General features: G+C 41.1%; 1 protein-coding gene across 4 annotated transcripts in view; it reads right to left on the bottom strand.

The window, feature by feature from the left end:
* Positions 1–220: 220 nt before the first annotated feature.
* The window catches only part of bsna (bassoon presynaptic cytomatrix protein a), a 150,664-nt gene continuing 123,960 nt past the window's right edge, over positions 221–26,924 (bottom strand). For 3 of the 4 annotated variants that reach the window (XM_027288988.1, XM_027288989.1, XM_027288990.1), the window contains 10 exons: positions 25,983–26,916; positions 20,449–22,960; positions 19,075–19,575; positions 17,015–17,355; positions 14,408–14,501; positions 13,599–13,730; positions 13,142–13,197; positions 11,953–12,095; positions 11,528–11,621; positions 221–7,037 (listed from right to left, as the gene is read on the bottom strand). In XM_027288988.1, coding sequence (XP_027144789.1) covers positions 13,157–13,197; positions 13,599–13,730; positions 14,408–14,501; positions 17,015–17,355; positions 19,075–19,575; positions 20,449–22,960; positions 25,983–26,916 — 4,555 coding nt within the window. In that variant the 3' untranslated portion in view covers positions 221–7,037; positions 11,528–11,621; positions 11,953–12,095; positions 13,142–13,156. The remainder of the gene's footprint in view (positions 7,038–11,527; positions 11,622–11,952; positions 12,096–13,141; positions 13,198–13,598; positions 13,731–14,407; positions 14,502–17,014; positions 17,356–19,074; positions 19,576–20,448; positions 22,961–25,982; positions 26,917–26,924) is intronic. The other variant, XM_027288991.1, reaches the window with a different exon arrangement.

Here is a 26,924-nt window from a genome sequence, read left to right as displayed (position 1 = left end):
TTCTACTGAAAAACAATTGCCCCTATGAAAACTGTACACTTCTGCAGTTTATCCACAGTAACAAGGACCACGTTGCTGATGTTTCTTTGACGCCAGCAGATTAAAACTAAAGTGAGTAAAGAGTGAATTTTACTGACATTAAAAACAACTTTTGCAAATGAAGAATGAAAAGATGAAAAATGACTTAAAATCAGGATGCAGTTTAAAAAAAACACAGCACTGTTTTTATGTATTTGTCTTTTATTTATTTTTCCTGATTGAAATGTATTGTAAGGTCATAATTTGTCATTCATCACATTACATGGCATGATGCACCAGGTCTACTACACCCATTTACAGGAGGAATACACGGAAACATACACAAGGTTTTACAATGGGGAAACAGGAAGTTTAGCTCATTGCACTTACAACAGTGAATGGAACACTTTGTAGTCATTTTTAGGCTCTCGACCTTTTTCTGTATTTTATTTTTCACCCTCTTTTCTTCATTCAATTGGGTTATTTTTTATTTCATTTTATTTATTTTTTTCACACAGTTCACCCTCTTCATCTCCATCTCCCCAAAAAAAACAAAATATCCGTCCACCCCAAAAATTACATGGATGCCAGAATATTTTCCCTTTTTTTTTCTCATTTTACAAACACAACATGTATAGAAACTCTACACAGACCAATATGTTTTTATATATTTTTTTTTTTATATCCGAATACATCTTTTTAATGAGTTTTAAACAGTCCGCACAAGCCAGCCACACACGTACACGATGAGTTTTTTGTCATTTATTAGTCAAATCAACAACTGCGCTTGTTATGTAGGTTTTGTTGGTTTGATACACACAAAGCACAAGTTTGGACAAGGAGGTTTAGGCTTGCATACGCTCCAGCTTGTGTCGCTGTGTAGTGTGCAAAGGCCTCTCTCATGCCTGTGTGCATGTGTGGGTGTGTTAGCATGTTTGAGGTTTGCATGTTGTACAGAACATGTCCTTCATGGCATTTACATGTTGTTGTTTGTTCAAAGCAGACTCTGCTCTGTTCTTATCTGGTATTTACACTGGGGAAAAAGAAAGATGGCAGCCCATGAGGTGGAAGGTCAAAGGTTGGAGAGATTCATAAGGTCAGGGGACGGGTCGGGGGGTTAGGGTGAATGGAACAGGTGTCCAGATCATGCACTTGTAATTTTATTTTGATGATTCATTACAGGTGAAAGATGAATTAACGCTCCCTGATGGTTTTACAGTGAAAGATGCACTTTTCCCTTCATGGTTTAGTTTGTTTCAGCATTCTTGCTCTCTTTTTACAACCTCTCACCTATGAAACATTAATTTTTATATATCTATATATATATTTTTGTGTGTTTTAAAGTCTGTCTTCGGTCCTGCTATACGTCGACTGTCTGCATGACCGACAGCAATGGTTACTGTTACTATACTACGTACTGTACAAGCACTGTATGCTACCTTTTTGGTTAAGAACAGACACACACACACACACACACCACACACAGTCTGGGTTTCCCAAAAGCATTCTAAGCTGCATTTAAATACAGTCGACTCGTTTTAACTCTCTGTGGCGCTAAACATTTGTCATTTGACTGTGTGTAAATACAGCTTTATTGCTGAGACTCTTGTTGTCGGATTCAAAGACGAGTCAGGCATTTTGAGATTTGACTTCTTTTAAAACAGATCTGATGGAAGAAACTTCTCTCGGATACATGTCTGTAAAGATCTGAACCTTTGTGTTCTATTGCAAACTAATAAACACAAGAGTTTTGTTCCAAAACATAATTTTAAGGGTGAATTTCAGCTCCTAATATAGGGAGGGGGGGCTTAAAGAAGCTATTTTCAAGCAAATATCAATTCAGATTTGTTAAGATCTTGATTTGGAACACAACTCTTTCTGTTGTTATCCTTATCTCTACATTTGTGCTTCAAACACCTCTGAAAAACCAGGCTGTGGTTTGGTGATTTTTGCCCACTGATGATTGCTGTGGTCTGTTGCATTCCTGGATTTAGACAGACACCATGCAGAGTATAGACAGAGACCACGACTGGCTAGAGGGCAGTAACAGGATGGCTTTCTTCAGTGATCAGTATTGTATTTTAAAAGCCCTTGCTGCTATGCATATTTAAGTCACCTTCAGTGACTGTATTCACACAGGAACAACAAAAAGTGTTTTTTTTTTTTTTGTCTTTACATTTCGATACAGATTTTAGTTATTTATGTCTTCATGGCTCTGTCATTCAGATATTACTGAATCCCTCGAGTTAACAGCAGCTATGGGACGATCACATCTGTGTCGTAAAGTGTTAAAAATCAGATTTATTGCGCCTGCATAAATCCATCCATTATTTTTTTTCTGTTGTCTATTGAACATCTCCATTTCGATGCTGTATTTAGTGTGTGCTTTCCTGAGGCAAAAGTGATTAAGGAACATCTTATTGAACATTTTATTTTTTTACAAACTTCCAAAAACATACGACATACAATAGTGGAAGTTGGTATTAATTTGGGTAACTTTAAACTCTCGCTTCTATTATTATTATCAGTTCTACTTTAACACGTTGTCTAATTTTAAGCTTCTGTGGTGAAGTCACCGATCTGGTGGCAGTGTACCAGTGAGTGTCGCTCTGCTGTTTGTCAGGGCCACGTGCACCTGGTGTGAAGGAGATTGAACAGATCCAAACAGAACCAGAATAATCTGAATCTTAATCCTGCAGATGAATTCAACTCTATAGAGGCCAAAGGAGGTTATTATGACAAGAATTATGACTTGTAATCTTAAAATAGGACAAGGGGAAATCATAGAAGTATATTTTAAGTGTTTAAAATCTTTCAAAACAACAAATCACTTGACAGCAAGAACCAGAAAATTTCACACACCCATCGAATTTTAAAATAAAGTAAAACTTTGACATATTTTTCTTAAGATTTTAACTAATCTGGTTGTTGTGGTTGTGTAAAAATCCAGTTATATAGTTATATAACCAGTTATATAACATCTTCATAAATATAATCTCTCTCTAGATTTCAAACCTAAATCCCTCTTCTTGCCTAACTCCGTCAGCTTTCCATCCCCTCTCAGTATGATAAAATAAATTCTTAAATAGATGAATCATCTGATAAATGTTAAAAAATATATACTAATGTATTTTAATGACTAGTTAGGCTGTACTCAAATAAAATGTAAGAGTTGTAAAGGAGTTAGGAATCGGGGTGTTTTCATACTGCATAAAGCACCTATATTCAAGTCCATATTCTCATAAACAGCTTGTATATATAATAGCTTCTTCTGGTAAATTTGCAGATAATTCTTTGATTTCTGAGGTACAGAAATGTATGTTCCACAGTGTATTTAGCTTATAAATGTTAGTGTGTTGTGGCAGTGCACCTTTAAACAATCACACACACATGCACACACACACTCACACATTCGCACACAGGTTAATTCAATCGAGGAATGCCTTAAATAATGCTGCCTACAGCAGTATTTTAGTCAAATATAATCTGTAAATGTTATATTATCTGTAATATCTATATATTTGTATTTTAACCGACTTTCTGTTTAACTTAACTATTCTGTAACTTTTCGTCTTCCCTCCTGAGCAGACAGAAGCCATATTATGGAATATATTTAGATCATTTTGTAGATGTATTTATATAAATCTCATAAATGTATCTATTTTTATAAATCTCTGGACAACTTCTTTTTTTTTTAAACCCCTGCTTTGAAGCAACATAAAACAAGATGGCCAACAGCCGTTCTGATGCATTCATGACAACTGGGATGTTTTGGTGCTTCTGTTAACTGTACAGTTCTTTTGTTAAACCTAAATAAGCTGCTGTATGCATTTTTATGTTGATTTTGTATGAAAGTTTCCTTTAAAACACACATTCACATTTTCTTGTTTTTCATCTTCTTCTTCCTAATCATCTTCTTAGCTCTGAATGGCATTTCCCAGCCATCATGAACACATCTTTAGAGACAGCCTTTGGCAGAGACTCCCAGTTGAGGAGGAGAGGGGACCCTGAACATGTCAGTTTAACACAGCTAATACAAAGGCCCTTCTTATTATTATTATTTCTAAAACTTACTGGCAACCTATATTATACACAAACAAATTCACAGAATCTCCTTATTTTGATCGATGATGAATGCCAAAATAAATAGATAGATATTAGAGAAAATTGAGGTGTGACAAACAATGATTGTGTGACTTTTACCATTTTGTGTTTTCACTTCCCTTTTTCTCCTTGCGTTTCTTTTTTTTTTTTTCCTAATATGATTCATTGCATAGAAGGACTGGAGATGAGAGGTCGCCTCTTCTGCCCACCGTATTTGTTGTGGTTGAACTCGTGTTTGTCTTGTTTTCTTTTCTTTTCCACATTGGATGATGGTCATTAAATACACGCATACAGACCCCCACACACATACATACAAACATTAGGAACAGAACAATATAGAGGTGACTTTGAGGTTTTCTGCGCCGGGCGGCATGCGAAGGTTCCCAGCGAGCGTTCACACAGACAATATACAGCAGAAGTTGGTTGGTTCGTTGGTTTTGCTGAAGGCCTCGCAATGTTTGGCCCGACAGAGTACGTTTTGAGTACCGAACCGCAGATCCCACAATGCACTGCAGGAGCAACAGCAGGGAGAACACTGACCTGAGAAGTTTCCATGACAACTGACAGTCTGAGAGAGAGGTTTTCGGGGGTTGGGTTACAGGTCTGGACGCCACCATGATAGAAAATGAAAAGTTAAAAAAAGGCAAGTGACTTTGTGACACAACCAAGTGTGTTATTTTTGGTTCCTCAGTCACATAAGTGCTGATCTTTTTTTTTCTCTCTTTTTGACACCATTTTTCAAGTGTGCTTTCACATGCGCTGTGCACATTTGACAGAGTGAAGACACATGCTAATACACACTTGTGTGTGAGGAGCTCGGCTGGGCTTTTTGCAAGCTCCCAATAAACGTCCATCTTGGAGGGTCAGAAGAATCACATCGAAACCCAAACCCCTGCAGGTGACAATGTCAAGTCCAGTTCTGCCGCGACGTGTGACTGGTCTGCTTTTCAGTGCCTCTCTGCTGCCCTGCAGTGCTTTCAGATCAGACTCCAGCTGGCTAATACAAGCAGTGTATCACTTCGATCCACTGACTGGCTGATTGAAGACATGATGTCTCACTGTTGGTTGGAAGAGAAGATCTGGGTGGTACCAAACTCTTGTTTATATGTGAGCTCCTGCTCTCTGACGTATTAGTAAAGTATTGGAGTACGTTTTGTGGCATGTTTAAGTCAGTACATCAGTGGTAAGTTAGACAGACGGAGGCAACACGTTTCTGTTCCACCAACTTTTAAAATGACACAAGGTTGTGCTCTTCACTTTCTTACCTCTTTACGCTATTGCTTTTATAAGTATTGATAATAAATAAGAGTCAGAAAATTGACAGGGGGCTTGATGAAGGTAACAAAACATTACAAAACATAAATAAAAGAAAAATAATCACAAACAATTATCAAAAACAAAGTTAATTTAAAAAATATAAATTAATCTCACTGTGGCCAGTGTTCCATCTGATATTACTACATAAAAAAGGGTGTGATGAAAATATGTGTTCACATGGTGTAATAAAAAATATGCCACTTTTACTTCAAAATAAAATATTTAAAAATGATTAAGGCGATATTGGTAACCTGCAACGTAAAAAACCAGAAACCAAAATGACAAAACTTAAAAAAAATGAAAAGACAACATAAAAAATGAAAACCACCTACAACAACATGAGAAATATCTGAGAGCCAAATGTTGTGGAGCAGTTGGAGAACCCCATCACCACAAGCACTGCAGGTAAATGTTGTCTCAATGGCTTTGTAATGGGTGAAAAACAACCCAACCGCATACGGCTTCACTCTGAAAACCAATAGATTTTTTTTCCTTAAGAAAAAAACAAAAAAACAAAAGGCTCCTCTTATTCCTGTGGCCCGATTCCTGTCTGTTGCTCCGGAAATCTCTCTTCTTTGTTATTATTTACGTCGTCTAGCGAAGATGTGTTTCCCAGTGTCTTTATGGCCTCTGTTAAGTAATGAACAGTGTAAGGTCTTGGATATAAAGTTCCATGCATTCCAAATTCCTATTTTTTTTTTTTAATCCACTATACACTTCTTTAAAGACATGGCAAGTTGAGGATCATTGGGTGGGGATTAGAAAGAAAGAAGAATCAGCATTCAAGAAACGCATAGAGGTGAGGAAGAGGGGGAGCAAAAGGTTTTAACAGTTCCAATCTGGAATGTAGATAGAAACAGAGCAAACCGTGGAAAGAAACACACGCTGATACACTCGCTCTGTGTGTCGGCTATGTTGTTTCTTATTGTCTTATTCATTCAACGTGACATTTTCCATTAATTTCCCTCCCGAAGGGTGATGTAACAAGAGGTCTTTAGTACCAGAAAAGCCTGCAGTACTTCAGCGAGTTTTATCCTTTTTCCCCGCTCTTGTTTTTTTTACTTTGAGAAGAGAAAGAAAAGAGGAGAGAGACTGGTTTGTTGCTGTTACTCCTAGTTTGAGCACAGGACTGTGAAACCAAGGATCCTGGCATGCCACCATGCTTGTGGTAAAGCTTCCATTTCCTGTACGCTGTAAGTAGGAAAAGTGGCTCTCATATAAACGATGAAGTCGTCAGCATAAGGGAGTAGAATTACACCGCCCTTTTATTTCCTTCTGTTGAAGCTGCAGTGTTAAATTCACATGGAGGGCTGAGTTGGTAGATGGCTCCTATTGGCTGTACTTGTCTTCACCGGCTGTGTAGATCTCCAGTGACGTAAGTAGAGCTCCCTCTACTGGCATGGAAGAGCAGCATTTCTTTTAATTCTGCTTTCAGTTTTGGCTGCCAGCTTCTCTTTTGTAAGGAAGGGATGGAGATGTGTCTCACTGCTACAGGTTGGTTTAAGGGCTCCTTGGTAGTTTGGTGGAGTCCAATTCTTTGTCTGGGGACGCAGAATTGAGGATAGTCCTTATGAAGATTGATGTTGGCTTGGAATGATCTGTGAAAAAGCAACGAACAAGAATTTAGTATTGAACCCAGGCCTTTTGATGTTCATAAAGGTCTTGGAGAGTTGATTCAGCTGTCACTCAGCCAAAATGGTCACCTGTAACTGTTCGTCTTGCTTACAATATCCAGTAATATTCAATATTTCATGTGTATGAACACTATAGCAAACATTGTTTCACACATAGCAATTGCTTTCCTTTCAACTTGGCGGGACAACAACTTTTAAAACAGAAAATATATCATAACACAGGAGCTAAATGAATAATTTCACAATTGATTGATAATGTGTCACACAAGGGAACTCTCTATCCAAATCAAGGTGATTGCTGTATTTTGTTGTAATGATGTAAAAATTAAGTTGGCCACTAGATGGTGGATAAGTCTAGGAAATGCACTGCTGATCGACAGTATATTGTACATAAAGGTTCTCAGTCTACCTACTCATGAGATTAGTCAGTCAAAGGCAAGTGGACCTTTGCGCCCTCCAGCAAAGCTTGGACTTACATACATGATTTTGCATTCACAGGATATTAGTGCAGTGAAGGGTTCCAATGCTAAAGCCATGTAGACCTGACAAAGATCCTCGTCAAAGCAGAATGTTGTGTGTTTAATAAATTACCAGTGTCACTGATTTGTGTTTAGAAAGCCCATGGCAAACTGGTATCTGTCTTCTGTCAAGCATATCATGTATCTTTGTGCATCAGCATCTGGTCAATGTATTTAATTTATTCATTACAAGAAAATTCTATCATCAGATCATCCTACACCTACAAAGAACAATAATGAAAGTAGAAGCAGAAACCCGAGTGTAAAGAGTTGGTGGAAATCCTGAACTGAAAAACTGAAAATGAACAGAGCTTCAGTAAAAGCCACATTTTATCTAACATTGTTCACAGTGGTTGTTTCCAGCATGAACCAGCTGTATGAGGCAGCAGGAGAACGAGGTCAGAGATATTCCTTACTTCCCCAGACACCATGTCAGCCTTTGCTGACACAGCACCTGTCAATGTAATGGGCAGAGCGCATGTTATGTTGCTGCCTGAAATAACACAGGAGTGAAGTCACTTGTATGATCTGGCACTTCAAATTTGCTTCACAGCTCTGAGTTAGTGGCCTTTTATTGTGCAAACTAGTAGTGCTTCATGTTCTTTCTTTCAGTATTTGTTCCATAAGAATTTATTTATGTCTCTGCAAACTGGGCAAACGAATGAGAGAGCACTTCAGTGCTGATATAGACCTGCAGTAATTAGTCCCAGTGCAAAATACCTGTGTGTCCCAGACACAATATATAGCTTTACTTGATGCCAGTATCTCTACAACATATTTCACCCTGAATCCTTCACATTTTCATTTAAATGCGAATATTCTCCATTTAGCTTCGGTGTTTATTTGTCAAAGCGGAAAGCAGTTAAACTGCCCGTAAAGGTCAAGTGCGTAGGATTTAAGTGGCATCTAGCAGTGTAGTTTTGCCTTGTTTAATCACTCACTGGAAGCTCGAAAAGCATAATAATTTGTCCATACTGGGCTACTGTAGAAAATGGCTGTTCAACATGGCAGACTCCATCGAAGAATACCTGTGGCACCTGTGGATATAAAACCTCATTCTGAGGTAACAAAAACATTTTTTTTACTTTCGGGTGATTGTAAACTATTGAAAACATAGTTATGCATATTTAATTTCTGTCTTCCTAAATTTTACACACTGGACCTTTAAGTAGTTTTAGTGAAACCTGCTTGTACACACACAAAAACGTATTCTTTCATTTGTTTGTGTGATGAAATGTTGCATATGAGATTTGTAGATGTATTTGTAAATAATCATACAAGAAACTAATTATTTTCTAAATAGAGTATTTCAGACTGTATAATCATGTTTACAGACTGCCTTTCTCCATGGACTCCTGTTTTCTGTTCAGTCGAGTAGCAACATGTTTCCCAACGCATCCTTTTAGAATCACCGCCTTCTGCTTTTCCTTCCCACTGTGCCTGACCCAGATTAACTGCTCCAAACATGCTATATATTTATATGTGCCCAGCACCAGACTTAATCTGTTCCACTGAACATAGCCCCCCAAAGGGGTCGTACACAACAGAGGCACAATGACGCATACAAAGATGTATGAATATAAGCATGGACGCATGCACACACATACATAAGATGACTCACTGGACAGAGGGAGGAAGAGAGGGGAAAAAGAACACTGCATGGCCTAAAGTGTATGGACATGTACTGTTATTTATTATTTATCATGGATTAAGCTAAACCCTGTCGTTCCAGTTAGTGCTACTCCATATGTGAGACAATAGTGTGTTTCCAACATCATGGCCCTTTCCAATTACTGTAATGTTTGGGTGTCCATATACTTTTGGCCATATAGTGTACCAAAACACAAGGACAGGGAGTTATGAGTGATAGGACTAGTAAGAATTGGAGTTAAGAGAGCAAGACATCTCTCCATGGGTGTGGAGGATGACAGCAGAAATGGAAGTGATGGAGAACTAAGATGGGGAGATCCTCACAGTAACATAAGGACTGAGACAAGACATGCAGAGAGAGAAAATGAAAGAGAAGAGAGCAAGGAAAGAATAAGTAAGAGCAAAAGAAGAGAAGAAGGCGGTGATGTTTGACAGCGGGAGTGGAGCGTGGGAGGAGGGGGAGTTCTCTTTGCAGCAGTCACATGATGCAGTTAGTCAGCGCATGGCTGCACAGTGCACAGAGACACACACAGTCCAGCCTCAGTACATTATCTTTTATGGCACATATGCAACATCAATGTCCCCCACCCGTGGTGCATCACAAGCTTCAAAACCCTCTGTGCCAAGGCAAAAGACATGTGTTTATATTGTACTTCAAATGATAAAAAATGCTCTTTTCCTATTGCTGCTTCTATCTTTACTGCCCTGACGCACATAACACACATTTACACCTTTTATCAGAGCCACATGCCATGAAATGAAAGGACACAACAAAATTATTGGTAAATAGGTTTTGTGCTAGCTAATGCAGGTTTATGTTGAATGTATCTGTAAAAGATTCACTACCAATGATTTTTTTTACTTCCCTCTGCTCCTGGCTTAAATAAATGTGGTGATTTCTAAATGTGGTCTTTGGTTAATCATTAACAAAGTCAATGCTGCTTTGAAGCATTAAATATCATGCATATAAACAGCTCCATAAAATAGTTTTTGTGTGTGAATGTATCATGTGGGACACAGAAAGTGACCACAGTCAACTACAGATAATGGAAGAGAGTCAGCAGTGGATGAAATCACTCCCTCACAAACAAATATGTTGAACCAAAAAAGTCAAAAGATTGTGCTTTGCAAAATGAAGCTATTGTAGTTTTAATCTTCTAAACATTAGTGTTTAAATAATATTTATATTAGTGAGTACATAACAGCACAACCTGTGTAAGGGTCCAGTCTCACCTGTAAAATCTAATTTTGCACTTTTTTTTTCAAGTTTTGATGCAGAATTTAAAGCTGTTGTCGCAACCAGATCAGAAGATAAATAAAAAATAAATCCACATATAAAGTCAAAGTCATATATACAGTCAAATGTAAAGTCAAATAATTGATTAGCTGAATACATATTTTGAATTTTGAACACTCGCAGATGGATTAAGGTGGCTCATGAACAAAGAGTTTTTTGAACACACTTGTGTTTTGTATTAAACTACTTTCGTACATTTTCAACTCACCGGTTTATATTTAGGTTTGGAGGTTTTTAAGTGTTTGTCACACGTCAGAAATAATTAGGACTTCTGTGATGTTGTTACCAATGTGAAGACAGGTTCTTTGAGAGGCGTCTGAGTCTGTTGGGCTTCGTGTCTCACATTAAATGATGATTAAAGACAAACATTTTACTTTGGTTTGGTTCATCAAGAGACAGACTGAGCTGGAAGCCTCATTCTGATCCTAGTCTGATGTTTCATTGTCACTTTGCTCTAATAGGTTAAAAGCAGGCAGTGGTTCACTGGCGTCCTCCTGGTGAAAAAAAGACTATTGCTGATTTGTTTCTGGCCGAGCTGACTGCAGGCTTTTGAGCTCACTCAACCCGGTCGCCAATGATTTTCAGGAGCAGGCCACAATACAACAGCTGCTAAAACACAGAAGCAGTGACAAAGCTGGCTTGAGGCTGTGCTGGAGGGACGAGCAACACAGAAAGTTTAAAACCACAGATACCAATGGAGAATTACAGATGTACAAATGTCCTGAAGACAAAGTGATAAGTAAATTACAACTGTGCTTTTGTACTCAGATTTGTTTCTTAAGGGTTAGATTAATGTTGCTCTAGTTTCTTTAAAGGAGCCCTGTGGAGTTTTTTTGTAAACAAACAAAAGTTATGTCTGAAGCAGATTTTTAAAAGTATTCTAACTCCTTAATTCTTAACATCCATGTTTACTAGCTGCAAAACAGAACATTAGTTTTCTACAGGTGAAAATATTGCAATGGGAACAGTTAGAAAAAGTTCAAACTTACTGTCTGGCCTGCCAGAGAGAGCGGCGTGTTCTCTCTGCCAGTGTGTGCTCAGGCCTGAGACATGAAGTATCTGGAGGATTTCAGTCCTTGTTGGCTGCAACAGAAAGCAGCAGCATTTTAGATGAGATGCTTTTCTGAATGTTCACCCTCTGATACATTATTAAACCAGATCAGACATAAACTCCACTGTGTCCTGATGAGCTGCATAACATTATTTTATTTTGTCCTTGTCATTATTAAGTCCTTAATTAGAGCAGAATGCACCATTAGTTTTGGTCTCTGTGAGGTTATGTTCATTTCATAATTATCTGTTTCTGATTTGTTTAATTTCAAGATCAAGAAGTCATGATTTTAAACAGAAAATAGTAAAAATGTATTTTTAGATATACAGTGTTTGCAGGTGAAATGACAATTTAAATACTCACCAGTATGCTCAGCTTCCCCTCTCTCTCTCTCTCTCTCGCTTTCTCCTTCCTCTCTCTCTTTTAGTAAAACAAAAGCAGGGGGAACTTCGCAGGCTTTTCTGGTACGAAGCCTCGTGACTTCGTCATTTGACATTTACATAGTCCTGAAAATACACGGATACGTTGGTTTATATGATATTCTTTTTCATTTCACATTAGACAAGCTTCCTCAATCAAAGCAGTGTTTTTGCTCCAAAGTCACAGTAGACTAGATTATTTTTATACTCAGGCTGGGTTTTTTTCTCCATTGAAAGAAGGCTCAAGTTATTTAAGAGAAGTCTGCACGGGCCCATCTGTCAGCGTCTTATTTATTTTTCATTGTTCTGAGACTTGCTTTTGGTTTCATGTCTCTGGGAAGTCCAGTCTCGAGTAAATCAAATCTGAAGCTGTGAAGCTGAAGTCCACACAGCTCTGGTGGTGGTAGTGTGTGCAGTATATGTAACCCTCGACTTGACACACCACTACATCGCAGCATTGTCTTCAGCAGTGATGACCTGCTCTGTAAAAACACACGTCCTGTTTGATGCAGACAGTGCACCACAGTAGGAATAAGTTGTCAGCGTCAGCGCTAACTTCTCAGAACCAAAGAATAAGAAGCAGAGACGGGGAAGAAAACACACAGCCTGTTCTGAGTAAACCACTTTAAGCCGCTCACTCTCTGCTGCCTACAAGAGTCAACACACAACACACTGTAGCGATCTGTCAACATCCCAGCAGACGTTGAACCAGGCGCATCTCAGAGATTTATATTTATACCTAATGTTGAGACCTGTTCACTGAAGAGAGGAACTGTTTCCAGCTCTTTGTGCACAAATCATTGACCAAAACTACTGTTGATTACTTTGTATTCTTTGAAAAGTGCCTTGCTTGCCTTTTCAGATGCACAATCATTGTAATGGCTGCTATTTTATAAACTATATGATGAATTTTATTTTAGACCTCAATGCACTTGCTCTACAAAAACAAAACAAAACAAAACCATAAATAACAAACATAATATTCAGCTCAGGTGAAAACAAGAGAGTAAAACTTAATTAAACTGAGTTGAATTGCAAACTACTCTCTTCAAATGGCTTGAGGGAAACCTCTGTGTTCTCTGCACACGACTTGTTGGGATACATAGTAGGGAGGTATGAATGAAAATATGTACCTTAATCATGGTACCTCAGAAGAAAGAGGTGAACTTCTTGCCAAAACCGGAGATAGCTGGAGGAAAGTGGACAACAGGAAGAAGAAGTTAGACGACTGAGAACAAGATAAAACTATAACAATTTTTGTTTGATGTATATTAATATAGTGCGATACACATGGTTATCCCTTGGTTGTGGCAATTGTTTTTGTCTCGTTGAAGTTGTTCTGCACCTCTTGGTAGTTGTCTGATTGACTTTCCAACAAGAAATGTTAACAGTCACTTCAAACAGAGGCTCAGGAGCCCCCTTAGGCCTGTGCCTGGTAGGCCTCATGGGTTTAGCATTTAAGGCAGTTAATGGAGTAAAGTAACTATCTAGTTTGAATCATGTTTTTGTCCAACATAACTAATGCCTTACATACTGTAGCTGAATCACTTGTTTAAAGTGTGCTGGTACTACATGGTTTGTTTATTGTACCTTCTCCAAGTTTGCCGGCCTGCTCAGCTGCTCCTCCAGGCAGGATCTTGGACAGCACGCTGTCTCCCTCCATGCCAGGCTGACCTGCTGCTGCACTGCCAATACCTCCTGGCCTAGGAGCTGCCTTGGAGCCTGTAAAAGATAGAGGAGAGAGAGAAAGAGGAGAGGGAAGGAAAAGACAGCAGGATTGAGAGGATAAGAACAGTCAGTATCTCTGCAGGTTAGGTGGCATCTATCAGTGTATGTATTTATTTATTTTTTCTATGACGACATCTTTCAAAATGTCACACCTGATGTCTCATTGCACTTTTTAAAAAAAATCAACAGTGTGGACAACAGAAAACATCTTTCATCCTTCAGTTGCCTGTTGAAATTTTCTTGTCAGTCTACTAATTCATCCATTTTCCAGCTGGCATTAGGCGAGAAATGGCACACCCTGGACAGATCAGCATCTACTGACTCAGAAGACTCTTAAATCTAATAATTACCTTAGCATCAATTACAAGATATTGAATTTTGCCAGTGATAATAAGCCACATTTTTAGGGCCTTTTCACACCTACCTGCCCACCTACCCAACTAATTTAATGAATTCCTAAATACCAAATTGACTAACTACACTCACTACATAGTGACTTGATCTGCTGCCTTGAAGTGAAACCCCTCCTACTGTGGGATTATCTGAAGATTAGTATCAGATAAAATGAGAAAGCACACACTGGTTACATAATATAGACACAGTGGGCAGCAGCTGGATAGATGGGAGACGGGGATGGGAATGGTGGAAGTCTGTGTTTGATGATACTGTACCTATGCCTGTGAGCGGAGGCTGGGCGGCTTTTGTGGCCATGACGGGTGCTGCCTTTGCTCCAATTGCAGTTACCGGAGGTGTGTCGATCTTGGCCTGCAGCGGGAGAGAGAGCGGGAAGATGAAACAGCAGGAGTCATCATCCAGTAACACAATCTTCTCAGTGTCTTTTCAAAATAAAACCGCAAAACAGGAATAGGAATAATATGGGATCATCTCTGTTTACTCAAACCAAAAAAAGAAAGATGGAGCAACTGACAGAGGACGATAGAGAAAGCTGCTCCCCCATTGTGCTGTGTTGTGACAGCTCGCTAAATGACATGAATGATGACTGACTGAATCATTCATCAACATGCTCAACTGTCAGTCCAAGGATTCAGTTCCTCTACCTCCTGTCAACCTGCTTGGAGGTCCATTCAGAATTTTAGGAATTAAGAAAAACTAGCTGAGTTTGCAAAATATAAATATATGTAATATAACAACCTTTCGGAAACATTTTGTTTCAGAGGCCAAATATTTAATCACTGCATTTATAATGTCTTGACGGCTCTCAGACAGTTAAAACAGGCCATTAGACAATTGCACCACTCACTTGAAATGAGAACTATAACTAATCATAGGGAAACATTTGAGACATTCCCAGTTGAGTGATTTGGCAAATAAATACCACGATTTATGAATCCCAGAAGAGCTGAAGAAAGCAAAGTTAACAATTGAAATGAAAGCTCCAAACCAATAAGCCAACTTTTCAGTCTGGTATTTGCAGATAGATTTTCTGTTGTTATTGGAAATTTGTCGCTGGTTTGAGCTCCTTTTTGATGGTGTGTTGTCTTTAACTGTACTTTTATTCCCTCTTCATGCCGGGAATTGCATTATATTATTATTATTGTAAGAATTTCAAATAAACTTTGCCTCCATTGCAATGCTAAACAGTCAATGGCAAGTGGGCAAACTCTGATGAAGAACAGGACATTTGCTTTTAAGCACTCACGCAGCACGCAGTAGCCTGAATGAAAAGTGGTATATGAATAAAGTCTGACTGATTGGTGTTTGTTTGTAAATGTCCCACTTTTGTGGAGTGGACTGCTGAGTCATTGTGAGAAGTTGGAAATCTTTAGTTTTTCTCTCCAACTCTGCACTCAACATATAAGGACTAAACTATAGCAGAGAATAGCTTCAGGAAAGATGCAGACCAGACCTTTTCTGATATCCATCACTATAATGGTTGGTGCTATCTGAGCACACGAAGTTGTTCTCTTGTGATCTCTCTCATTTCTCTGACTTTGTGTCCTCTGTTTTCTGTAAAAGCTCTTTGTGTCACTCCTGTTTGAAACAACTCCATAAAAAATCTTGACTGGACTTGACCAACGCTGGATTCATGCCAAATGATCACATATAATATTCTTTAGTTTTTTTTCCCCCCACAAAGCAGAGGTGATGCATTATGATGCAGCACACAGTATTTCATTATTTACAGCCACTTAATCAATGCTTTTAATTACACGATGGACTGAACATAAGAGTGTAAGTGAATGAGTTTGCAGACTGAATAATAATCATATGACAAATTATATTTACTGTTTACGGCTTCCTGTCAGAGCTATTCCACGGCGGAGCTTTCAGAATAATTTCCAAGACAAATTTCTGCATAATTTGATATCAGACCATATGAATTATTTCACTTTGCTTTCCCTGCTGATAGTACGACAATGCAGCACTATGAAAATCATGAACGCCTTTCAGAAAAGAAAGCACGTCATGAATAATTTGTGGATAGTCATAATGGACACAGTGGCTTTGTGAACTTCATTGGCAACACATTCATGTATTTACCAGAGACAGATTGGATTCAGGAAGAGAATCATGAAACTGTTGTCTTGCTAAATGTCATCATCGTCGTCATCATCATCATCAGCAGCAGCAGCAGCTTTTTACACTCCAATAGCAAATAGATTTATATGGATTTATGATTGTGGAGTAAATGCAGGGTGGATTAGATGCAGGGAGACATTTTAAGCGCCAATTTCTTGAGTGTCTAGCAGACAGTGAATCAGCTACATTCAGTTATCAGCTGCCTCTGTGTTAATCGCAGTGTTAGATAAGGGCTGCCAACAGAGGCACGGCAGAATATAAATAAACCATCTGAACTAGGGGGAGATGGAGCAGTTCTTATCTCTGAGAGCATGGGGGGACACAGGAGGATGAAGAGAAAGCAAGGGCCAAGAGTGAAGACTGGTTGAAGACTAGGACAAGGTGAAAGGGGAGGAAAGAGGAAAGGGAGAGCTGGTGGAAGAGAAATAAATGACTATGAGGTAGATGATGATGGAGGGAGAGAAATAAAAGTGAAAGAATATAAGGCAACAGAACAGAAACAAAAGAAAAGAGAGGAATGTGTGTGTGGGAGGTAAATAGATATCTGTGGTGCATTAGTTCTGCAGGACAACAAACACGTGTATCCAGTATATACCAGGGCACACACCATAAAATAAATTACTGTAAATCTGATCTGTAACAGAAAAATAACAACATCCTTTGTGTCCTCTTTTTAACTGGAAACAACCGTATCAAATCTTGTTAACATCCTCATTTACCCTCATCTTTGTACTCACCATGGTGGGTGTTGTGGTTCCTGCTGGACCTGTCTGCCTGGTTTGCCCCATGGGCCCACCTGCTGGTCCCATCTGCCCTGGCTTGGCCTGGCTCTGCCCCATGCCCATGCCCATTCCCATGCCTTGTCCCTGGGCTGGAGGCTGTTGCTGAGGGCCAGTGACTGCTGCGGCACCGGGCTGCCCAGGCCTGGCTGCTGATGTCTGGGCTTGTTGTTGGAGCTGGGTCCTCTGTCCTGGAGGCCCATCTGTTTGGGGACCTGGACCACTTTGTCGCCCTGATCCTGTAGGCCCACCAGCAGGGCCCTGAGCACGGGTTGAGCTGCTGCCAGACCTGGAGGAGCCTAGATGGAAGAAGGGAAAGTAGATTTTTTTAACACATTGTTCCAAAATTGTCTAAATTTACCACAAGAACTAGAAAAAGATCAAGAGGACAACAAATCAGCAGTTACATTTTACAGCAGATACTGTAAGACAAGATAGTATATCAGCAGTACTCTGAACCCTGCAGGACTTTATATGTGTCAGGATACAGGGAACGACTGACAGCACAGTAATCACGTCTGCCGAAAAAGTCAGTTCAGTCGATACATCTGTGATTATTTGTTCCGTGTCTCAAGTGTATAGTTCCTCTGATCGATAAGATCCAGATAGTTTTTGTATAGATAGTATATATATTTGTAACATTTCAACCTCTTTGTCTGCAGATTATCTATAGTTATAATATATGTAAGAATTCATGAACATACCCATACCAAGATGTTTTTTGCGCTTAAACTGAACCAAGTGTTGACCACGGTGGCGTAATTTAAGAAAATGATTGTTGTATCTCAACTAACAATCTGTTGAAATACTATCTGTAGGTTGACAATACAAATACAAATAAATCGTTACCAAGTTCTGCTTTTGTAAAACTAAAACTCCGACCTACTGATTAAGAAACAGCAGCATTTATTTTACAGAACATTTTTCTTATTTATATAATGGCCTTTCAGTTTTTATTATATTGTGTACAATAGCAACTGACAGGTGACGCAGGAATGAAAGAGAGATGACATGCAACAAATGACCAAACCAAAGATTTAATGAGTACACTGATAAGAACACAGCCTCAGCACTGCCTCAGGAGAAAAGTTACGCTTGATATAGTTAATTAAAAACTGTTGATCCCTGAGGGGACAGTTGATTGTAAAAGAGCATCAAACTCAGTCTGAACAACAGGGGATATTAAGTATTTTTGCTTCGACCTAAATGAGAAATTCACTGGGATCTTATCCAAGAATCAGTTTATTATTCCCCAGTAATAATCCAAGGGTGTACAATAGTTTAGGAAACGTCAGATCTGTGGAATACATTCATAAAATTGTCATTTCATTCATAATGAAGACAATTTTATACCCATTCCCCAGAGGTAAAAAAGAAGTCAGAGAGCTGCAGGGTATTTTCCTATCAAACCCATTTCCTCTGAAATAACGTGCTATCATCAGTCTGACTCTGTTGAAGCCTTAAAATCCAAACTTAAAACTCATCTTTTCCTTAACCTTCAGTTAATTACTTATTTTTTGATTACTTCAGACCTGATGCTGTGCAGATTATAAATCCCCACGAGACAAATTTGATACTTGTGATACTGAGATGTATACATAAAATTGACTTAATTTAAATGTGAATTCAAAATTAAATGTAACACTAGAACATTTACTCAGAGAACATTTCAACTGACCTGCTTTTATCTGAGTACATTTTTACTCTTACTTATCTCGTCACATACGTATAATTTGTTTTAAATGAAGACGTTTTGGCACCCCTCCACATTCTGGATGGACTCCAGACTTACCTACAGTGGGGGCAGAATCTGAATGAGGTGTATAATTGTTTTAGTCATAAAATTGAATGATCAATTTACTTTTGAATTATGTATCTTTTACTACTTCTCCTGCATTTTCCAAATGCCCTTATACATAATAATGGTATGATGTATAGTGTTCACCAATGTTTCTGAGTAGTTAAAGAGATGCAAAGCCAGTTAAAAAACAAATATCAGGTGTAAAGGTGTCCTGTACCTGGTGGTTGTCCCTGCATGTCCACTTGCTGCTGGGATTTGCTGCGTGAGGAGCGGTGTGGATCTCCCTGTCTGGAGGTGCGCTGGCCATGGTGGTGCCCTGACGGATCCCGGGAGTAGTCCGAAGAGTGGTACCCTCCAGACCTTGAGTCACCACGCCTTCCTGAAGAGGAGGATCTTCCTGAAGGGTCATGGCGCATTGACGGGTCTTTGGGGTGCCCCTTAGATGACCTTGAGGACCTCGGCTCATCCGAATGACGTGACGAGGATGAGTGTCTGCTAGAGCTGCCATGGTGCCGGTGGTCACGGGATGAAGAGTGTCGCCCACCGTGACCATACTCATCCTGGGGCCACAGGTCCTCCTCAGGAGGCTCATCGTAATCATGGTAGGTGTGTTTGACACCATGCCGGCTCCTCCCAGTCGAATGGCTGCTGCCGTAGTGTCGAGAACTGGAGCGTGGCTTCTCAAACCAGTCTGTTTCTTCTTGGCCCAGATGGTAGGCTTTGGAAACCGAGAGCAGATCACAGTCAATCTCCATGTCGTTTGGAGACAGCGGCATGCAGGCTGAGAGAAGGAAGGAGGCAGGAAGAAGAAGACCAACCGCATGCAAAAGAAAAGAATAGAAGGGAGAAGACACAGAAAGAAAGGCAGAAAATAAAAATAAAAGTTTTACATCCATGCAGAATACACTCCACATCCGCGTGGACACATTACAAGACAATATACATATGATAAAACAAACACTGCAAGACTGTCTGCTTTGCTTTGACAGCTGTTTTTGTGTTGACATATTTGAGCTTAAAATTTAAAGCCAATTACGAAGAAAATGTGTACTCCAATTTAAACAACTGCCTTGCGTAGACCATTTAGATCTTCTTATTCAAGCATACAAGCATAGAGAAATGATTGTGAGAGACTGTTTTGCAGTGTGGACAAAGAATTCATAAATCAAAACACATGTAAACAGAGCATCAGTGCCAAAGACATGATCAAAGATAAAAACCCTGTAAAGAAAAAAAACAAACAATGCATCTGTGTCGTGCAAAGAAGACCTTTCAAGTGAATCAGTGTAGCGAACGAAGAAAACGATCACGCCGAGGAACCATGCGAGTATTGGACGGACAGACAGACGACTGGACGAACAGGCGGAAGGACGGACAGGCAGGCAGACAGACAGACAGCAGTCCACTGATAAGAGAGCTCCAAAGTGACTCTTAGGAAGAAGTAAACATCAGCATGCAACGGCTATCTCTGTTTCTCTTTCTCTTTTTCTCTGCTAAGCCTAGCCTCTGGGTGGGTGGGGGACGTTTAGATAAACGGTGGGGGCAGTAGTAGGTAGTGAGACTGTGTGGGTCATTCAGCTCCCACAATTACCTTCACTGTCTGAAACAGCGCAATGATAATCGTCTATTATGTAAGTATCATCCGATTTGTAGACATGCGTCCGGGGAAGGTCCCGTATGTGGTCTTGAACATCTGGCAGCGAGTGGCTGGAACCATACTGGCCATAATAGTATTGATATCTACTGCTGCGACTGTCGTACGGGTCGGGACCTAAGCTTGATGATCGCCCAGAACCCATGAACCTCCCCAGGGGACTGAGTGGGCTCTCCTCCTCAGAATACTGCCGGGTTGGGTGGCGCCCCCTGGTGTAGCCAGATCGGTAGGAGCGGTCGTCCCTCTCATAGGATCGGCTGCGATACCCAGGGTAGTCCCTGGATGAGATCTTGTCCATGCCATAGCCGGTGGAACGGGAGCGGCCAGTGGAGGTGTAATAAATCCGATCGTCCTCCTCCACCGATGAACCGTAGTATCGACCACTGTGAGTGGCAGTGCCACTGCTGGCATCGTAAGCGGTCCTCTTGAAGCCGTAATCTTCAATCAGCTGGCGCCCTCGGATGTGAGAGGAAGGGTAAGTCCCCCCTGTTGCTGAGGAATAGGAGGCCAGGTCTGCCTCCACATCCCGAGCCTCCTCAATGGGGGAAAACTTGGAGATTTTTTGCTCCATACTCCCCAGTTTCCTGTGCTTGCTGCGCTTGGAGGACATGACAGCAGGAGCCAGAAGGCTTCTGGTGGACGACGAAGGTTTCTGTACCCCGGAGCGGATGCTGCCATGTTTGTAGTCGTAGTCATAGTAATAGGGGGATCCCCCACCCATGCTAGCGCTCACGCTGCTGCTGCTGCCCCCTAGAGGTCCGTGTCTGTAGCTGCTCTTACCCCTGCCGTGGTGGTCGTACAGCTCTTCCTGCATCCCTGCTTCCTCTTCAGGTGCCCTGCCGTAGGAGGAGCTGCCAGTTCCCCCACGCGTCGTGCTGCCAATGGTGCCGCTGTGGCCGTGGATGTCACCCGGGTAGCGCCCACTGCCGCCGTGATGCATCATGTCCCCTGTCGTCGTGCCCAGCCCGTCTTTTGCCGTCAGCTCACTTACATCGTCAATCATCATATAGTTCCTTGGGATGTTTTGCTCTAAGCCAGGAGCCCCATACATCCCGTCTGCAGTGCTGTACGTGGAGGGACTATCTACAGAGTGCCCATAGGCATTAGAAACTGTAGAAGTGTACTGTCCGTAAGAGCTGGCTGTGGTGGTGGTGTAGCCATAAGTATTAGCAGTGGTTGTGGTGTACTGGCCATATGAACTAGCTGAGGTCGACGTATACTGGCCATAAGTGCTGGGTGGCATGGTAGAGTATCCACCGTAGCTGCTGGACACTGGTGCTGAGCCATAGGGCCCATAGGAGCTGGCCATAGTTGTTGATCCAGTGTACTGACCATAAGAGGGGGCTGCACTGGAATAGGTAGCATCCTGTGCCGTGGTGGTGACCACGACTGTGGGGTTGCTGATCGTCTCATAGTTGGTGGGCATCTTGTGCTCCAGATCGGCTAGTGAAGTCTGCCTTGGTCTTCCTGGGTGGACTGTCAAGATATCAGCTTGGGGCTGCCCAGGATATGGGGGAGTCTGGCTGGGGTAGGAGGACACAGCGCTGGGATAGGGTGAGCTGTGGGTGGGGTATGGGGGCTGACCAGGTGGTGCAGGCCCAAAACCTGTATGCCCCGGCTGGGGCTGAGGCTGAGGTGCAGCTGGTAACCCCATGTCTGTCTGGGGGTATGGGGGCTGAGCTTGGGGGTAGGAGTGGGAAGGGTAGGAGGTTTGAGGCTGGTAAGAAGGTCCAGGAGGAGGGACATGGCTCTGGAGTGGCGTGGGCTGTGGCAGTGCCTGGGACTGAGACACTGTTGGATAGGGAGGCTGGTTGAATGTTGAAGACTGGTACGGCAGACTTGATTGCTGAGTTGGTGCTGCCGGTTGGCTTTGGGGGTACTGACAAGAGAGGAAGGACGAGGTGGGTGGGTACTGGGCTGCTGTATTGAGATCGCTGCTGAACTGGCTGAGAGGGGCAGTGCTTGGCCTTGTTGACAGCAGCCCGTTGGTCTCATGTGACGCAGCAGCTGCTGCTAAACGTAGGTTATTCAACTCACTATCAGACATATAGTCCCTAGTGTCCCCCATACACCTCAGGTAGGCAATATCCCTCCTCTCCCTCTCCTTCACCAGTGTCTCTTTCCTTTGATGGATCCCCAGCTCTAAGTATCTTAATTTAGCATCAATCTCTTTCTCTTCCTCCTCCAGTTCAGCTTGCTGCTTTCTCAGCTTGGTCGACTCTTGCTCCACGGCCTTCAGCTCGTGGGTGAGGTCTTTGAGGAGACTGGCTTTGGCAGCCAGACCAGACCTGGAGCTGGGCTTGAGGCTGGGCACGGAGGGCAGGTAGACCTGTTGGAGGGCCGGTGCCATCATGGGTAGGTGAGCTGATGTGGTAGTCTCGTCCGGAGGAGGGCTGGGCAGGGTTCGCTTGACCTTACGAAGCAGTGAGCTCTGCTGTAGGGCTGCCAGCTGGAGAGAGAGAAAGAGAGAGGAAGGGATGGGAAAGCAGGAGAATATGGGGAGACAAAGACGCATGGAAAGAAAGGGGTCAGAGAAGTAAAACAGAAGAGCGGGAGTGTAGAAGAGTGAGCAGAGGTAAGGAGGGGCGTAGGACACAAGTTGGGGTGAAAAAGAAAGTTAAAAGAAAAGAGAAGTGGTAGAGGGAGATTCATGGAGAGGGATCACAGTGGGAGAAGAAAATTGAAGGAGGTGGAAGGACATACAAAGAGCACAACAGATGAATAGAGCAGGAGGAAGAGGAGGGGGCAAAACTCAAAAAGAGAAAAAGGTCAAGGAACAGAAGAAACAAGGAAGGACACAACGACAGGGAAATACCAGGGAGACAAAGGAGACACATATAGACACAGGGACAAGGACAACAGGAAACAAGAGTGGAGCTTGTGTTAGAGGACATACAAAAGATTATTTAAATGAGTGGAATTTGTGGTGCTTGTATTAGTCATTTGACTACACGTTTCAATTCAATTCAAACAATTCAAAATTTGGAGTAAAATATTGTTTTAAAAATAGAAGGATGCACATGAATCAAAATAGCTAAGTTGCTGGTATTAATTTATAGGCAATATTTAATAAATAGACGTAAACCCATAATTGATGTCACCAACACTTGTTGAACACAACTACTACTCAGACAGGTGTACACAATAAAGCATGTTTGTTTTGCACATTTCCCTTCTGTTTGTAATATCATTGCAAATAACTCATGAGTTGCTCCTGATAGCTTTATACTTTTTCCTTGTTGTTATTGTAAGTTTTCAAACTTCAAATCTTTAGGCCATGCGTACTGCACCATATGTTCCACTGTAAATCACAAGAAAAACACAAAGAACAAAGGACAAGAATTTGAGTTGATTTGATTCATCATTACAACTTTATATTTACAGGCTGCCTTTTCTCCTGTCAAATCCAGCTAAGCAATCCTATTTTATTCAGCTGAGTCAATGCTTTCGCTAATCCATATCATGAATGACATGAATGAATTAGTTCATCTTTTTTCTTATGTCTAAACACTGTATCGTCCCTTCTCCTCTGAAACATGTTAGGTGTTTTTTTAATTTGTAAATAGATCACACTGTGTGTCATGTGTTGAAACGTCAACAAAAAACAATGTGTGGGGACTTATTAATCTTATAATGTTAGCAGTGAAAACTCTCAATGCGTTCAATGATTAGGAGAGAAAATACTGTACACTGTGAACAATCTATACATAACAATTGAGAATTGTTCACAACATTCACATAGTAACTACTATTACTCATTATTAATGTGGGAAGGTGGGCCATTCAAAAGAAAATAAATGAATAAAATGATTTTGATCATTTCACAGACACATCTGCTTTGTTTTGTTTATCTTGCTGTATGCTGCAGACACTTGACAAATTAAATGTATGTTACATCTTACATCACCACTGGAGGTTTGCATAAGCTTTCTGGAACAAAACACATCACGTATCTAGGACATAAACTACCACACTATAATACAGAGATGCACTGAATACTTAACACGGAGTCTTTGAAAAAATCTCATTAATTCCTGAAAGTCTGTTTTGCAACCCTGGCATCTGTTGCAGCCCGAGGAAGTAAGGCTGGCTGGGTATCTTCTTTTAAATCTATTCTTAAAACATACTTTTATTTGGAAACGTATCCTATTATGACTTTATTTAACTTGCCTCTTTATTTCTTTTATTATTAAGCAGCCTTTCTATATTACTGGAATTGGTTTTTCATTTTCCAGCTAATGTTTTTTGTTACCTGAAAGATCCACATTAACTATATTTTACATATTCTTTGTTCATTTTAATTTTCTGCCTTACATGAGGCACTTTGTAAATTCGGTTTTAAAGAAAAGTTCTCTATAAATTAGAGCTACCTAATTTGGCAATCAAATTGAGTTCTTCGGAGGTTTCTATAACAAAGGCCCAGAATACCCAATGAAAAGCTCAGCACTTTGTGTTTCACTTTCATGACAGCTATTCTTTCATAACAGCAGATTCGTTTCAAATTGGGCGTGGGGTAGACTTAAAAAATAAAGTCTGTGCAATCTAAATGACGTAGAAAACAAAACAACAGGACATCTGAAAAATCCACAACAAAGGGTATTAGTCATCATAGCATTGACATAAAACATTCAGAGCACTCAAAATAAATACAGGGGCGATATGGAATGAAAAAAATGGTTTCAATCAAAGTTACATAGAGGCCGTTCAGTATTAATGGCAGGTTTTTACTCTGCTGAACAACATAAAATTGAGCCAAATAGTTTTTATTCTGTTGAACTTTCTGTAATAAATTATCAAATTGTTGATTTTGATCAGTATTTTGTCACATGGGTTACTACAGGAGGCTCTGAACATGAATGACCTCTCTGGGATTATCCAGCATTATTAGCATTAGCACAAACATGTGGAAAGAAAGCAAAATATCCAATTTGATTGGTCATTGGGGAGATGAATAAACTCTATTAGATAACTCTTTTACTGACTTTCTGACTTCCTGACTGAGGTTTTAGCTCATAATATTGTTCATATCATAGATAAGGTATTGCTAAGTCTACCAAAAAGCATTAAGGCCTAAGAAGCCCTGTAACAACTGATGATGAGAGACTGTTTTAGCCCTTTGCAGCAGCTACATTTCACAGACCACAGCTACTGTAGCTGTAACTGAATAATAATCGCTGTTGTTTGGCACTGGACCTCACCTGTTGGCTACATACAGTAAGCTTTGTTTATACATTGAGGATGGCTTTCAGCCAGGCTACCTTGGCAAGTGTATCCAGCTGATATACCTGCCAAGGTAGCCAATACTATAAGAGATGTTGTTGTGCTACATACTACATGAGGCAACATTTGATCAAATGAATCAACTTTAATTGCTTCATTCTCTTTAATTTAGCATTTATCCTCCAGTGTGTGCTACATAATAATAATAACTAATAATAATACATGTATCAGCATGGTTTGAGTGACTTTACCTGGCTCTGGAGTGCTTGTTGTTGATAGAGAGACAGCCTGGCCTTGGTGTGTTCATCTGTGGTGGGGCTGAGGGGCTTGGGATCTGACATGGACCTTTGGGTGCTCTTGATGGGTCGTGGCACAGAGGGGTGGCGCTGGGGAGACTCGGCTGTGTAGGACTTCTGCTGAGGTGTGACGTGGGCCTTGTTTAGCCTCTCACTGGACAGAGAAGTCTCCAGCAGGCGGTGAGGGGACACCGGAGAGACGGGAGAGTAAAGGACTTGTGGGGATTTGGGGGTCTGCTGCTGCCGGATGATGCTGGAGATAGATTCGTTGTGGAGGTGGTTGTGAGGCTGGTAGTTGATGTCGAGCGGGTCAGGGCGTCGCCGCTCAAATTTGGCTGCGTTTGCTGCAATATGCTGCTGCTGGCGCTGCTGGGTCAGAAGGTCGACAGAACTGGATTGTTGTGTTCCAGTACTGGTAGATGAAGAATATGGACCGACCGTGGTTGGTACACTGAGCTGGGGAGCTACAACACCCTGTGACTGGGCTTCTGGGTCAGTCTGGCATGCTAGAGACTGTCCTTTTTGGGTCCGCTCAGGTCCGGAGATGTAGTGTACAATCTCTACTTTATTTGGGTCTGGTACTGTCACATGGATAGCTGGGGAGACTCTTCCTAGGTGTTCCACTTCTGTCTGGCAAGATATTTCCCTGATGGTCTGGATGGCAATACTGGAGGATACCATCTTGGGACTGTCGGTTTTGGTGTCAGTAGCTGCGGTGCTTGTGGCGGCAGTGCTGCTGCCAGTGGCATTGGATTCAGAGGGCCGGGAGAAACGGGAACGTCTGCGGCGGACTGGCTGCTCTGTCTCAGCCTTGTCTTCGTCATCATCTGTCTGGACGGAGCAGTCAACACTGCGACCACGCCTTCTGGTGCGATGACGCATCATGTACCTAATGAT

The sequence above is a fragment of the Larimichthys crocea genome, chromosome XV, assembly GCF_000972845.2.
Source record: "Larimichthys crocea isolate SSNF chromosome XV, L_crocea_2.0, whole genome shotgun sequence".
Lineage (NCBI taxonomy): Eukaryota > Metazoa > Chordata > Actinopteri > Sciaenidae > Larimichthys > Larimichthys crocea.
Note: the sequence above shows the minus strand (reverse complement) of the source record. Positions and strands in the feature narration are given on the sequence as shown.